The 14,925-nt window shown below is 38.1% G+C and overlaps 1 protein-coding gene across 1 annotated transcript; it reads right to left on the bottom strand.

The window, feature by feature from the left end:
• Positions 1-1,879: 1,879 nt before the first annotated feature.
• Positions 1,880-14,459, bottom strand: LOC127635191 (transient receptor potential cation channel subfamily V member 1-like). Its single transcript, XM_052115063.1, has 15 exons — positions 12,116-14,459; positions 11,599-11,756; positions 11,324-11,476; positions 11,043-11,180; positions 9,141-9,439; positions 6,332-6,502; positions 6,004-6,159; positions 5,716-5,811; positions 5,549-5,619; positions 5,088-5,253; positions 4,824-4,890; positions 4,412-4,716; positions 3,473-3,594; positions 3,148-3,254; positions 1,880-2,692 (listed from the first exon to the last, which is right to left on the bottom strand). The coding sequence occupies exons 1-15, from the start codon at positions 12,304-12,306 to the stop codon at positions 2,583-2,585; spliced, it is 2,310 nt and encodes a 769-aa protein (XP_051971023.1). The 5' UTR covers positions 12,307-14,459; the 3' UTR covers positions 1,880-2,582.
• Positions 14,460-14,925: the final 466 nt, after the last annotated feature.

Below are 14,925 nucleotides of genomic sequence, written 5' to 3'. Positions count from 1 at the left end.
AAAACATATAAAACATCCGTAAATGTGATGAGTGGATTTTTTTTAGAACAAGCACTTTATAGCTCAGACAAATAACATGTCCGAAAACTTTTTTTCCAAGCATACAAATGTTAGGTTAAAATGTGCATGAAAGTACAATGGAAAATGTGTATTTTTAGGTGCTGTGACAAGTCAGCATCACACAATGATGACAATACTTAACTTATAGTCAATTACTCACATAACTGACTATGTTTATTTTTTTTAAATCTATGAAAACAAAGTTGGACAGAATATGTACATATATAAATTTAGGTAAAATAAATAAATAAACATACCTCTTAAATTGGAGAACTTAGATTAATTGCTCATATTTTCACTCTATGTGAGTTTGTTGCATCTTTATATTTGCAGTTTTTTTATTCCTTCCCCAGATTATTCTTCAGAAAATGTGAAACGCCCTGTTTTAACAAGTGCTGTTACTGCTTTCCTTTAAAGTAAACCTGAAAGACTGAAATACCAACAAAGTAATATATTTCATGACTTATTTTCTGCAATTTTATCATGCGTGAGCATTATTCAGCAAGCTGCACTTCAACTTGCGGTTTGAATAAATTATGCAAATGACTGTATACTGTAATGTTTGCAGATTTTATATTTGCTGCTCTTATTGTATTTGTTGTAACTTGCAGTTATTTGCCAATTTGTGATTATTCAGAGCTCATCTTAAACTTAATATGTTGTCTTCGGTTGTCACCATTATTGTGATTTGTATGTTAAATAATGAAGTCCATGTGAGGTATGTTGTTAGGAGCAAAGCTAGGATGTGTAAGTAGTTTCAAAATAAGTAATTTCATTCAATTAGTTAGAATTAACAGAGTCTTTTGAATATTCACTCTGCAATAGGGTCCACGTGGGCATGTTGGAGCCCAGGGCGGCCGCCTATATCCCCTGTAGTACGGGCCGGCCCTAATTATCCAGAGGCCCACCAGAAATACCAGGAATGGAGAGGTGGTGGCGTAGTGGCTAAAGCACAGGGCTGTTAATCAGAAGGTCGCTGGTTCTAACCCCATGGCCACCACCATTGTGTCCTTGAGCAAGGCACTTAACTCCAGGTTGTTCTGGGGGATTGTCCCTGTAATAATTGCACTGTAAGTCGCTTTGGATAAAAGCGTCTGCCAAATGCATAAATGTAAATGTAAATGAATACGCCCGGTGCTCCCCCTGCATAGTCTTTATGGGCTTTTCCACTGCACAGTTCAACTCTGCTCGCTTTTTTGGGGTTTTCCACTTTTGATAGTACCTGGCATCTGATACATTTTTTATCACCACCTCGTCGAGGTTTCAGCCGAGCCGATACTAAATGTGATGTAAAAATCCTGCAGATCACTGATTAGTCAGGGAGAATCGTCTACCAGCATCACTGGATTTCCGACACACAAAATCAACCCGCTAGTTTTAAAGTTAGCAACAGCGTTAGCAGTATCATTTGTTCACGCGACTTTCGAATTGTGAAAAAACAAATGGCTGTACGCAAAACCACGCCGTGGTCAATAAACGAGGTGCAGACGGTCAACTCGTAAGCAATGAGAGAAACGAAAAAGTCTCTCAGGAAGTGTCTCGGCCACACACGGCTAACACCAGACCTACCAACAGTGTAGGCAAAAGTTAAAAACACTTAAAAGTGACTACAGAACCATCAAGGAAAAGTGGAAGTGGTTCGACCAAATGGACACTATCTGAACCAGCGAGCAGTGGGAGGGAGAGTGCCCTGGACTGGCGTTGATCCACGATGGAGGATGGTATGTTTTGTTATGTTAACTCTATACTCTTCTTGAAAGCTTCACTTTATTTAGTTGACCAGCTACTGGAAGCTTGCTTCTAAAACAACCAGGCCAATTTAACTGTTACACTTGTGTTAAATCAACAACTGCTTTTTGCAGCACAATAAGCTAGTAGCTAACAGCTAGCAGTTGTGTTATTGTTTTGGTCAGTTTGTGTCGTGTTTACGATGATGTCATGGCAGTAGAGGTGGCGCAACTATGACGATCATCCTATAATCCCACCCTTGTAAACTGGAAATGCAAGCTCAGAAATGTAAAGCGAGTAGAGTTGAGGCGAGTCAAACTGTAACGTGCAGTGGAAAATTGCCATTATAGGCTGGGTTCCCACAGTCATGGAAAATCTGGAAATTCCAGAGAATTTAAACTTGTGATTTTCCAGGCCTGGAAATTAATACAAAAAAAGTTGTTGTGAATAAATGTTTTTCTCCCTTGTTAAGATCAGCTCCAAATTTGAAAATTGGTTAAAAATGACCCTATTTATAAATTATTTGTAAAATTCCTTGTCTAATAACATGAACGAATTGAAAAGTGGAAATGGAAATCTATTAGTTTGAAAATGTGGGAACCATGTATAGGGCTATTTACCTAAAACACAAAAAAAAACTTTTATAAAAGGTATCCATGGCAAGCATTCATGCTTTATACAGTTTTTTTTTGTGTGTGTGTGTGTACAAAAGGTGTTCAAAACCTGGCACATCACATATACACTATTACGCAGTGATTCACAGTCCACTGGTGGTATTTGTCACCAAAAGACCATCAGAGATTGAGACCTCGGCTAGAGGATAACTCCTCTGTATTGCTGCGCCGTGTGCGTCTTAGTGTTCCCCATATACTGAAAACTTGCTCGATTCCACCCCATCTAGGCTCTGTGGACCAATACATGACATTATCTAGGTAGCAGATTTAAAAAGTGTCCATTCTTAGAAATAAGTAAATCTAGTATGCCCAGACTTCTAAGCAAAACGTTTTTCCACCCTTTAACAAACCTTATTTGATGTTTTAATCACTACATGACTGAAGTCAGTGTCACAAATTAACTTATTTGCCCAGTGGATTTCAAATGGGTAATTTTATGAGGGCAAACTTTTCTAATAATATAATAGATACCGTGTCATCCTTCAGCTTAATACTTCAATTTAATGATTTATGACCATAAAATCATTGAGTAATTCTTCATAATATTTTATGCAATAATATATACTTGGGCCTAGAGTATAATATTAAGAAATGAATCAGATTTGTGTCACTTTCGGTGGCTTTTTTGCCTTGAGCACCAGTTAATTTCTGACACTGACTGAAATATATGTTTAACACTGGCTACCTTTCTGGTGTTCAGTTGGGGATGGTACGTGCATGCATAAATTCCTAGGATCCTCGTTCACTATACCAAGGTTTCTGTTCCACTGATTCCAGTTGACTTCTTCCACACTGAAAGCAACAAAGACACAATGCTAACAGTTTCACTCCTGTTACATGCATGTATTATATGCAGAGCCTAAAATAATTTGTGTGTGAGCATGCTTAAATCATCTTGTATAATCTTTTCATAATATATACTCCATCTTCAGATAATAAAAGAATACAGCTTGAACCAGCAGTCCCAGAGATCTGTGTGGAAGCCACTGAGATCAGAGGTCAAAGGTCACCTGAAGCACCAGCGTTGATCCGGTTCTTGCCCCCTGCCCAGGTCCTTCATTACCCCTGAGCGCAGCCTTTTTTTTAGACAGCGAGGAAGAATCCACTCTATGTCCAAGGTGGTGATCGCACGCTGTGAAACAAGAATAACAGTCATATTTATTGCCTAATTAAACAACTAAAAAGGCAAATCATGCAGGTTTGAAACATGATGATGAGTCTGCTGTACCATATACAAACATATAGACATGCTACTGAAATATTGTGTCATGGCATGACTTGTTCATGTCATGTGTAGGAGGAGCACAGAAATGGGTAAAGCTTTAGAGTGATAAGAGAGTGGGAGGCAATATGATTGATGGGATTATAGGAACATGCTTTTTCATGGAATATGGTAACTTATGCTGGCAGATCTTCATGTCAGCTGCTTTAGAAGTGATCCCTTTAAGCCACTTGTGCTCTGTTGCATTTTATACAGTATACCATTGCATTAGCTTTTAAAAGGTTTGAAACATGGGCTAAATGTATCTCTTATTAAAAAAAGAGTGGAATCCAACATAACTTGTTTAAGAGTAAACTAACACTACAGTTATTATAGCAATATTTCCATACACAATCCATTAAATTATGTAAGCACTGAATAATTTATACTAGGTGGAAAAAGTACTAAAGCTGAAGATCTGTTTTTCCTTTTTTTTTTTTTAAAGGGAGTGTTATATAAAAAAAAATATTTACTCATTCAAGCACACAGAAAATTATCTCTATCATTTTCCAGCTTTCACAATTACATTCTTAAAGAAAGGTTTCTTCTTTCACTCACAAACATGCTTTCACACATCTCTCTCTCTCTCTCTCTCTCTCTCTCTCTCTCTCTCTCTCTCTCTCTCTCTTCTGTCATTCTTTCTGTCTAGTTGACTTTCAATTAGCTGAGTATAGCTCTAGTTCTTTACCTGTAGTTTCCAGATTCTGGTGCTCTCATTGAACATCTCCTCCACACTTTTATTCATCAGTGCTATCAGCATGTTCAGCAGCAGGATGTACGTCAGTACAATATAGACGATCAACAGCAGATAAAACACCTCCTTATATTTATATTGATCTGTGAACTCCAGATCTCCTATACCAATCGTAAATTTAAACATCTCCAGAGTGATGAAGTAAATTCTATGCATTGAGGTTTTCACGCAGTTGTCAGTTGCATCCAAAATGTTGATCAAAGAACGGCCTTTAGGTTTTTTAAGAAGCGTTACCACAGCTGTTGAGTAAAAAGCAGTTTATAAACTTAACTAAGTTTTTTTTAACTGTTGAAAGCTTATTGTGATAAAAATGACATCCCTAAAAGGGTGCGAAGAAAAATGATACCTGCAGAAAATCCAATGAGAAAGACCATGTATACAACAAGGAATCGCCAAATTTCTCCAAGAATCATCTGACAATTAACAAAAAGTGTGTTTGAGAGTGTGCTCATACATGCACCTGAAGCAATGTTGTAAGTGCTGCCTGCACTGGAAGGACTACAAACAGGCATTAAATGTGTTGTGTAATACATCTCAAGTGCAATACAAAACCATACTTTACTCTAGAATAGAGCAAGATTATTTACAAAAATTGACAAATGTCCTTTACCTTTTGGATCATAACACTGTAGATTCCCATGAATTTGGACCCCCTGGAGAAGTAGAGGAGGTTTACCCAGCTCAGAGCAAGGCACAGAACTAGAAAGGCCAGATATTCATCCTTACCAAGAAAGTACAGTACAGCACACACCATGAAGAGTAGGGCCTGCAGAAAACTAAGTCCACAAAAAGCTTGTATAGTTGGAATGAACATACTTTACAACATGGTGCTGTTCATTTAAATTAGTAAAGGCCTAAGGTATCATGAACTAACAATTATCAATATATTCATGCCATTTATTAATTTTGGTAAATGTCCTAAGTACTCTATTGTTCAATGTTATTTCATGTTAGTTCATTGTGCATTAACTAATTTTAACGTTTACATGTTGTTGACTACTGCTGATGATGATTACAACCTTATTACAAAGTGCTACCATATTAAGAAGGGAAGAGAGTAAAGGGACTCACAAAAGCTCATCAGTGTATCCGTCTATCAACAGGGTCTGAAATCTTGGACGCTTTCTGACCATATCTATTAACTTATAGGATAAAAAAATGGATCCATTAATATGGAAACCTGATTTTCTGTATTTTTATGTTCTGTATATTTTTCCAGCATAAAATAATAAACACACCCCTTTCAAAAAGAAGTAAAGCGCTCCAATGGCAGATATGATGTGTCCTGTAAGAAGCAGGTAGTCTTCCCTTTGATTCCCGTAAGTATGTGGAGGCTTTAAAGAAAGAAAGAAAGTGTTTAACATCATAGTAGCTTGTGTCAGAAATTGGACTGGAAATAAGGAAGTAAGGATAAAATAAAATATGACAAATTATCATCAAAAGTTTGATGCCTAAGACAGGGCAGACAAAAGACATGCCGTGACAGCTAACTTTCTCGTTAGTCATCCGTGTGTATGTGTGTGTACCTCCCCTGGTTGGTGCTGATAAGCAACTGCAGTGAAGATGAAAAGGTAGACAAAATAAACAAAGAAGTTGAAAAAGAAAATCCGTTGAGCAAATCTGTCCCACTTTTCTTCTAGTAGTTTATTGAGTGGCTCAGTATTAAGCATATCATGACGATTCTGGAATGAGATGACGTAAACAAACATTTTGCTTTCAACACCACCTGTCTTAATCCATGTAGATTTTATATTGATTAAATGTAGCATTTTAAATGTATTATGCATCAGATGAAAGCTGCAATTCAACACATGATCTTAATCTTAAATAAACCTAATTAATGTGTCTCCTCACAGGAATCTCACTGCCATAGACAACTATCTCCAGTACAGAGTTCTTCTTGTAGGTGTCAAGGGACGAAAGATCATAGAGAGAGGAGCACACTGGACCATAGACCCATTCTGTGATCTTCCGTGACAGGTGTCTGCACTCTTTAAACTCCCGCCGAACAATGTGCCTGAACAGCTGATGAACATGAGACAATACACATTTTTTTTATCAGACAGATTATTTACAACATGTTATTAGTTACAAAGATTTTAGTTAGATGTGTATTTTAGCAGATGCCTTTTATCAATTGAAGGTTTTAGTAAACAGTTCTTTCCCCCTTTTAGCTCACTCATTATATACTCTTATTGTTAATTCACCCAAAAAAAAAAAAATCTGTGATCATTTACTTACCCTCATGTTGTTCCAAACCTATATGATACAAACAGAGATATTAGGCTGAATGTTTGCCTCATTCACCATACACTTTCATTGCATTTTCTTTTTCCATACAATGACAATGAATGGGAGATATCATTCTGCCTGAATGACTGAAGTTCAAGCATGAAACTCTAATTCTATTCTCTAAAATCCTCCTCCTTCCCAGCTCCACATTTCAAGATCTGCTATATGGGGACTGAATGTATATCTAATTGCTTGATGCAGCATGTCTTGAGTTTTGTCTATGTATAACCAGTCCTGCTCGACCTGCTCCAAATGGGATTCGAACCGGTTCCTCTGGTGTGGGAGGCAGGCGCTCTAACAAGGAGGCTAAAAGCCACAGCCCCTAGCGTCAGTCGCTAGTGTGCCTCTTGAGGCCAGGGGAGTGAGGTTTACACACATTGCACAGCACGTACCAGCTAGCTACCGTTACAATCACCCCCTTGAACCTCACTCCCATCTGGGTCACAGCACCACTGTAACCGGTCATGCTGGACCTGCTCCGAACGGGATTCGAACCGGTGTCTCTGGTGTGGGAGGTGAGTGCGCTAACAAGGAGGCTAAAGGCCACAGCCCCTAGCATCAGTTGCTAGTGTGCCCCTTGAGTCAAGTCAAGTGGTTTTTATTGTCGTTCAACCATATACAGTTAGTACAGTACACAGTGAAACGAGACAACGTTCCTCCAGGATCATGGTGCTACATAAAACAACATAGGACAAACAAAGAACCACATGAGACTACACAGACTAAATAACATACCTATATAAAGTGCACATGCAAACATGTGCAAAAAGTACGGGACAGTACAATAAATTACTAAAAATGAACAGGACAATAGGCACAGTGAGAGACAGTGCAGTGCCGACCAGTACACAGTAGTGTAAAAAGATGACAGTTTCTAAAAATGCCAAAAATAACATACTATGAGATATTGTTTTATGCACATAGCAGTTATTGAGGTAGCAGCCAGCTATAAAGTGACAATAATTAAAGTGCAACTCAGGACACGTGTGTGTGTGTGTCAGTCCAGTCTCTGAGTATTGAGGAGTCTGATGGCTTGGGGGAAGAAGCTGTTACACAGTCTGGACGTGAGGGCCCGAATGCTTCGGTACCTCTTGCCAGATGGCAGGAGGGTGAAAAGTTTGTGTGAGGGGTGTGTGTGGGGTCATCCACAATGCTGGTTGCTTTGCTGATGCAGTGTTTTTTGTAAATGTCTTTGATGGAGGGAAGAGAGACATCAATTATCTTCTCAGCTGTCCTCACTGTCCTCTGCAGGGCTTTGCGGTCCGAAACGGTGCAAGTCCCAAACCAGGCAGTGATGCAGCTGCTCAGGATGCTCTCAATAGTCCCTTTATAGAACGTAGTGAGGATAGGGGGGTGGGAGATGTGCTTTCCTCAGACTTCGAAGAAAGTAGAGACGCTGCAGCCGTGGTAAGACATGGCCAGGGGAGTGAGGTTTACACATACTGCACAGCATGTACCAGCTGGCTACCATTACACTCACCCTCCTAAACCTCACTCCCATCCGGGTCAAGGCACCACTGTAACCAGTCCTGGTCGACCTGCTCCAAACGGGTTTCAAACTGATGTCTCCGATGTGGGAGGCGGGCGTGCTAACGAGGAGGCTAAAGGCTACAATCTCTAGCGTCAGTCGCAAGTGCACCTCTTGAGGCCAGGGGAGTGAGGTTTACACACTGCACAGCTACCAAACAGCTGGCTACCATTATATATTTGCTTAACTCAGAATGTCTGTATATATTCTAATAGTAGTAAGTCTTTGTACTTGCTCTACAGCAGCAGCATAGCAGATCTAGTCTGCCAAGATCAAATTCATATCAATATTTCATACCCATATTAAGATGCTTAATCTTTCAGAGAGTTGTCATGACTGAACACCGTTTGAGTTCCATGGAAGAAATCGAGCAATTGGGTTTTTGGAACAGCACGAAGTCTGTTTGCTATCTAAAATGAGGTTGGACTTTGTGAAATTCAGCAAGTCCTGAATCAACATCAGTTTAATATACTGTACGTACAACAGCATCAAAATAACAAATGAAAACAAATGATCATGCAGAACTATGGACTATACTATGTAGGATTATGATTATATGACAGTGACTCAGGACCAGTGACAAAGGGAAAATAACATTTTAAATAATGTGAGTGGCTGTCATCTCATCTAAAATCAGGAACAAAAGAAACTGACATTAGAGTGCACAGCCTGTTTTTAATGAATCACTGCTTCTATTTAGCATAACATACCATAATCAGAATTGTTTGTATTCTGGAACGTTCATGAATCAATAAATACCAGCAAAAAGAAAACATTTTCCCAAAGAGATAACAAAATTGTTTTTAATGAATGTGTGGTCATCATTGTTTTCAAACACCTTACCTCACATTTTCCTGTCTTGGCTGCTAGTTTGATAGGAGTTAGTCCCTGATTGTTCTCATTTTCCTCCAGCTTTAGCTTGGGGTGAAGTTGAGCAGCTTTGGTTAAGATGTGGTCATACATGTCAATGACAAACTCTGTGTTCTCAGAACTATTATCGGCCACCTCTACTAGGGCATGAAGCACCATGTTTCCATGAGAGTCCTTCTCTTGGAGATCCACTGGCTGGTAAGGGTTATCCATCAGAAAGTCTACAATGTCTGGCTGATTTGTGCAAGCAGCCAGTGACAATGGTAACTCACCTGTGCAGAAAAGGTGCAAAATAAACAGGTAGCCCTATAAGGTCAGTAACATTGCGAACATTAGAAGTTAAAATGAAATTGTGGACTCATACATGTCTGTGAACATCAAGTTTTAAAGTTGAAATCTGAATGAGAAAATGCGTATGTATTTAAGGTGCAGAGACTTGCCTCTACGATGTGCAATTTTGTTAAATGTCAAAACTTTTTTGTATCTCAGCTTGATATGCAGAATCAACTATATGTAGTCCATTTGTCAGTTGATTTCAGCTATATGGCAACATGATCACATGGGAAATCTGCATGTTATTTTCGAAAGTTAAAGTACCCTGAAATCAACCCCATTCAGATGAATTACTGACAAGCGCTATTCGCCATCAGACATTTTGTATAATTTATTTTGTGAATACATTTAGCTCTGGTGCTACTGAGAGTGCATTGCATGAGCAACCTCAAAGATATGGGATATGTGTGAGAACCAGGAAGTTATCATGTTCACATAAAGAATGGTGAGAGTGATTCAGAGGTTGCATTTACCCTCTAAAATAAATGTTTTGCTTAACTAATGGTTAGGTTTAGAGTTGGGGTTAGAGGGATAGAGTTAATAAAATATGTATTCCTGTTGACTGTATTACATAACTACAAAGACAACTTGTTTTTGGCACCACTCTGTGGACATTTCACCCAGAAACTGGAGCCAACATGTGCCCATACATTCAACAACCTAATTCGGCTGAATTTATAGTGATCAGTCTGATCTGTGCAGCTATCGACATATTTTCTTAGTTTGACCCATACAGCCGGACACAATAAAATTGGCTCAACACATGCCATGAGCTTAGGGCGGGACTATCTGTTTTTATAACCATTTGGTGGTTCTGTTTGAGAAGAACAGTCATTATTTTTGCATACTTTTTGGTGATGCCAGTGGTGCAGAAATTACACACTTCAGCAAGTTTTTCAACATTTTGAATTTCATATCTGACATTTTTGTTCATTTTAAAAGTTCCTACGATGTGTCAAATACATTTAAAAATAACAAATAGCCCTATTCAATGTAGTATCTTTACTAATTTGAGGTCATGAAAATCACTTGCAAAGTAATTGTATAAACAAAAATAATAAATGTGGAGTGATTGTGGCGTAGTGGGCTAAAGCACATAATTGGTAATCAGAAGGTTGCTAGTTCGATTCCCACAGCCACCACCATTGTGTCCTTGAGCAAGGCACTTAACTCCAGGTTGCTCTGGGGAAATTGTCCCTATAATAAGTGCACTGTAAGTCGCTTTGGATAAAAGCATCTGCCAAATGCATAAATGTAAATGTACAAAATATTAGGAGTAGCATGTCACAATGCAGCACAGGTCAATTTGCTAAATGTATTTCATGTCAACATGAACAATCTCATTTTCATTGAGAGTTAATATATTTTAAATGAAGCATTTCATGCAACATACTTTGTAATCCTAAAAATTTTTTAAAAAATGCCTGTTCCTTGAACCAGTGATTCTGCTGGTTTTCATCATATGCTGTTGGTTAAAATCACTGATGAAGGTTGAAGAAAACTATAGCAAAAGTTCAGCCTTATCCTTAGTGTTAGACTTACCAAAATAGAAGCACATGCTTTTATTGGGCTGAAAGAATGTCCCACAGGCTTTAGTATGGACGTCTGCCCCTTTCTTTACCAGCATCTCTACAAACTTTGCACTCCTCCTTTCAATGGCAACATGGAGAGCTGTCTGACCTGTATGTCAAGGATGGCAATAACACTGCATAGAGTATGGGTTTGACAACATGTTAAAGATTATCAATATTCTGTTGATTCATAAAAAATAACCAGCCTTTTAGCTATTATAAAACCATAACTAATAATAACAAGGCTCTGACCTTTGTAGTAACTGTCTGTGTATGCAGCATTTATGAATTTCTGTAAATCGTTTGTTTTCTCTGCAATGTCAAGAAGATATTCAACTGTGTCATTCTCGCCATTCTTCAAGTTTAAAAGAGCTTTCAGCAGGGCTGTCTTTCCATTGGACATATCTTAGGAAGATATAAAAACATGTGTTGGATTATTCAATAAATATTATTAAAAATATATATATATATATATACTTTTCTGTATGGATTGCATTATATTTGCCATACAACTGCGACATATGTACATAAAGAATCAGTTAGATGTTTGTTTCTTTTTTGCAGGTACTGCTGTAAACCCTGCAGTTTAGAGATGTCGCCACTGGATGCCGCCTCAAATAGATCCTCAATCGTAAAGTTCTTGCTGTTCTGTTCAGCTGGTTCCTCTTTCGCTTGTCTGATTTGCCTATGAGCAGAATACATCTTTTAATATTAGTATTTTACCGATTGTCCTCTAAAACGTCCTCCTTTTTGATACATCACTAATTTTAACATTAGTACGCAATTCACTCAATGTAACCATATCAGGTGCACAGACAAAAAGCAGTTAGTTGGTTAAATAAAAAATTCCGGAAAGTTTTAGCAATGAGCAACTCAGATATTTAAGTGTAGCAAGTTTATTTACTGTTATTATGTTGGCTTGATAAAGTTAACATACTGTTATTCTACAAACAAGGTTTAGGGTTTGTTTTTGTTTTTTTTTTAAATCCCAAAATCCAAGGTTTATCCCAGCTCTCCCTGCTCAAAGTTAGTAACCCGACTCACCTGTCAAAGTGGTAGTTAAATCTAACTTTGGGTGCAGCAGCCACAACATCTTCCAGGTAATTAGAGTCCATGGGCATCTTGTCCTTAGAGCAACCTTTCCTCGCTTGCTTGGCCTTGGCCCTCTCCTCTTCTGTTCTGTCATCCACCTCCAGAGTGAATGATACGAAACTGCTGTCTTTTGGTTTGCTCATCGTGATTGCCTTGTAGTTTCACAACTGCAGGTATGCTGCAAAAAATTGACATCATTGGCAGATATAGGACAAAGATATATTGAGGAAGGATAAAACCCATGACCCAAATACCAAAGCAATAGCATAATAGCTTTTGGAATGAACCCTTTTCACATTTCCAGGTTTGGAATGCCGAAGTACAGTATTGCAGGGTAAACTTCTATAATGGTGAATGGGATTCCACCGCAAATATTATTTTGCATTCCCATTTGCTCCAACAGCAAAAGACTAAAAAACTACTATTATTTTTCCATGACTTTCCAAAACAAGAACAAAATAGAGAGTGGTGGATTACAGCAATCAGAAGAGAAAAAGATGCCAAATTTACTGTATCTCCATCAACAGCTGTATTTTTAACCCCATAGCAGCAGTGTAGATTAGTTCTTAATATTAGTACCAGGGTAATATAACGCAAAGAATTATGTTATCATTTTACTACTAAATAATAATAAATTTTTTTTCAAAAAGCAGGGCATGCTAAATGACTCCAGGCAGGTTTCTATGCAACAAACATTGGCCCAGTTGCTAGAGAGGGTAGAGTCGCATGGGGTAACCTCCTTGTGGTCGCTATATTGTCATGCATGTTGAGTTGTGCATGGACGCTGTAGAGGATAGTGTGAAGCCTCCACACACGCTATGTCTCCGCGGTAACACATTCAACAAGCCACGTGATAAGATTCATGGATTGACTGTCTCAGATGCAGAGGCAACTGAGATTTGTCATCCACCACCCGGATTGAAGCGAGTCACTACGGCACCATGAGGACTTAGAGCACATTGTGAATTGGGCATTCCAAATTGGGGCGAAAAGGGGAGAAAACAAATATAAAAAAGTTTGTTCGATTTATGCTGCTAAATATGGTGGAAACATGTCATCCCAGTCTGTGCAAAGAGTCCATTTAAAAAATCACTGGAAATCATAAATGTCTGAAGAGGCATTGCGTTTTGTAGTATTAGGTTAAAATTCCACAAGATTTGTGACTAGTGTTGTCAGAATCGTTAATCATATTTTGATTCTAATGGGTTTGTGCGGCACACATGTTCCATCCAGGGGAAAAAGATTTGGCTGATTAGAATGGTAGATGTTTTTGCACGGTGAGCACAGGCTCCGAACCCGGGTCCCCCATGTTGCTGACCCAACACACTTCTGATGGTGCCACAAGGGAAGGTAAATACTCTTGAGTCCATGCAAAAATGTCTGATGGGAGATGGCGCTTGTCAGTGAGTCAATATGTCCGATTTTTTATGTGTTCAAAGCAACACATTTTTCATGTTAGGTTAATTGTTTGTTGGATAATAGTCCAAGCTGTTATTCCAAGTCTACGTTGGAAAAAAGTGTTATCTCACATATCTTAATATCAACAACAACAACAAAATGGTATTTGTGTCTCTAATGTTTTAATAAATGTGCATCATATGTGTGTGTATCATATGTTATTAGGTGTTATTATATGAAGCCATAATCATAAAAGCATCTAATCTCAACATCAACCTCTTAAGCACTTTAGGCCTGTTTTTCAAGTGTTTATCTTTTGAGCATACAAAGTTAATTAGCAAAATAGAAATGTGTATTCATTCATAGGTCAAGGTAAAAGCAGAAATGTTCAGACCTACAAAATGTAGAAACACATTAATAAGGAAGAATAGATAAGGAACAAATTAAGCACATTCAATCTGTGAATGAGTAAGTGTGGTGGCACAGATTGTTGCCGCTTCTAATAGACCTTTACAAACTGAATTATTGATTTCTTTTCATGCTTTTACATGCTATATGATCCCATCCAGCGAATGGACTATGACTGTTCCATCAAGGAACATTTCCCAGAAAAATACACGGTAGTTTATGTCTGACCAAATGGAATATTCTAATGCACTGAATAGTCTGTTTTAGGACATTACAACTTAGCCTCTCTGTAAATGGGATCATATCCCACACCAAAGAGAGACTGCATTACAGTGCATTACTTTGGCCAATAATGTTGCACATGGTCAACAGCGTATGAGAGGATATTTAGATTTGTATTTTTGTAGGTAAAGAAGAAACAAGCTACTATTGCTCCATATAGAAATGAGCATCTCTGGGCACACATGTGATATATCTGGTGACATTTTACCATGCCTCACTAATAAAGATGGTTTTGTATATAAAAGGTGTGTTTTTACTTCATCCAATTCATTTAAAGATGGTCAGATCACAAAGTTTGCTTTTATAAGCTAATGTGACATTATAATACCAGCATTGTACTAACATTAAGATCAGGAATTTTGCTTTGATATAGTTTCATTCATTCTTCCTTTCTTTTGTGAATAGTCAAATTACACTGCAGTTATGTGAGCGCCAGAAAAAGCACCAGAAAAAGAGGAAGGGGTCACAAACGATTCAGACTGAAACTGTCTGTGATGGGAAGACATGTTTCAGAATGTAATGCAAAACTAGTTACAATGTTTTATAAATAGCTTCTGCATATTTGCACATTACTGCTGCATTAAAAAGCACTCATACTTTAACAGCCAAAATAATTATGGTGTCCTTACATTTAATATGTAGTCTTCCCAATAAGAGCATCCAATCTTGATTTG

The sequence above is a fragment of the Xyrauchen texanus genome, chromosome 4 (genome assembly GCF_025860055.1).
Source record: "Xyrauchen texanus isolate HMW12.3.18 chromosome 4, RBS_HiC_50CHRs, whole genome shotgun sequence".
NCBI lineage: Eukaryota > Metazoa > Chordata > Actinopteri > Cypriniformes > Catostomidae > Xyrauchen > Xyrauchen texanus.
The sequence above is the reverse complement of the archived record's forward strand: the minus strand, read 5'-3'. Positions and strand labels throughout refer to the sequence as shown.

Bases quoted from the DNA above. Each gene is read 5' to 3' on its own strand.
- LOC127635191 (XM_052115063.1), bottom strand. From the start codon at position 12,306: ATGAGCAAACCAAAAGACAGCAGTTTCGTATCATTCACTCTGGAGGTG. The intron at 11,757-12,115 runs GTGAGTCGGGTT...TTCTGCTCATAG, and splicing joins TTTAACTACCACTTTGACAG to GCAAATCAGACAAGCGAAAG. The intron at 6,160-6,331 runs GTGAGGAGACAC...ATCTCATTCCAG, and splicing joins TCTATGGCAGTGAGATTCCT to AATCGTCATGATATGCTTAA.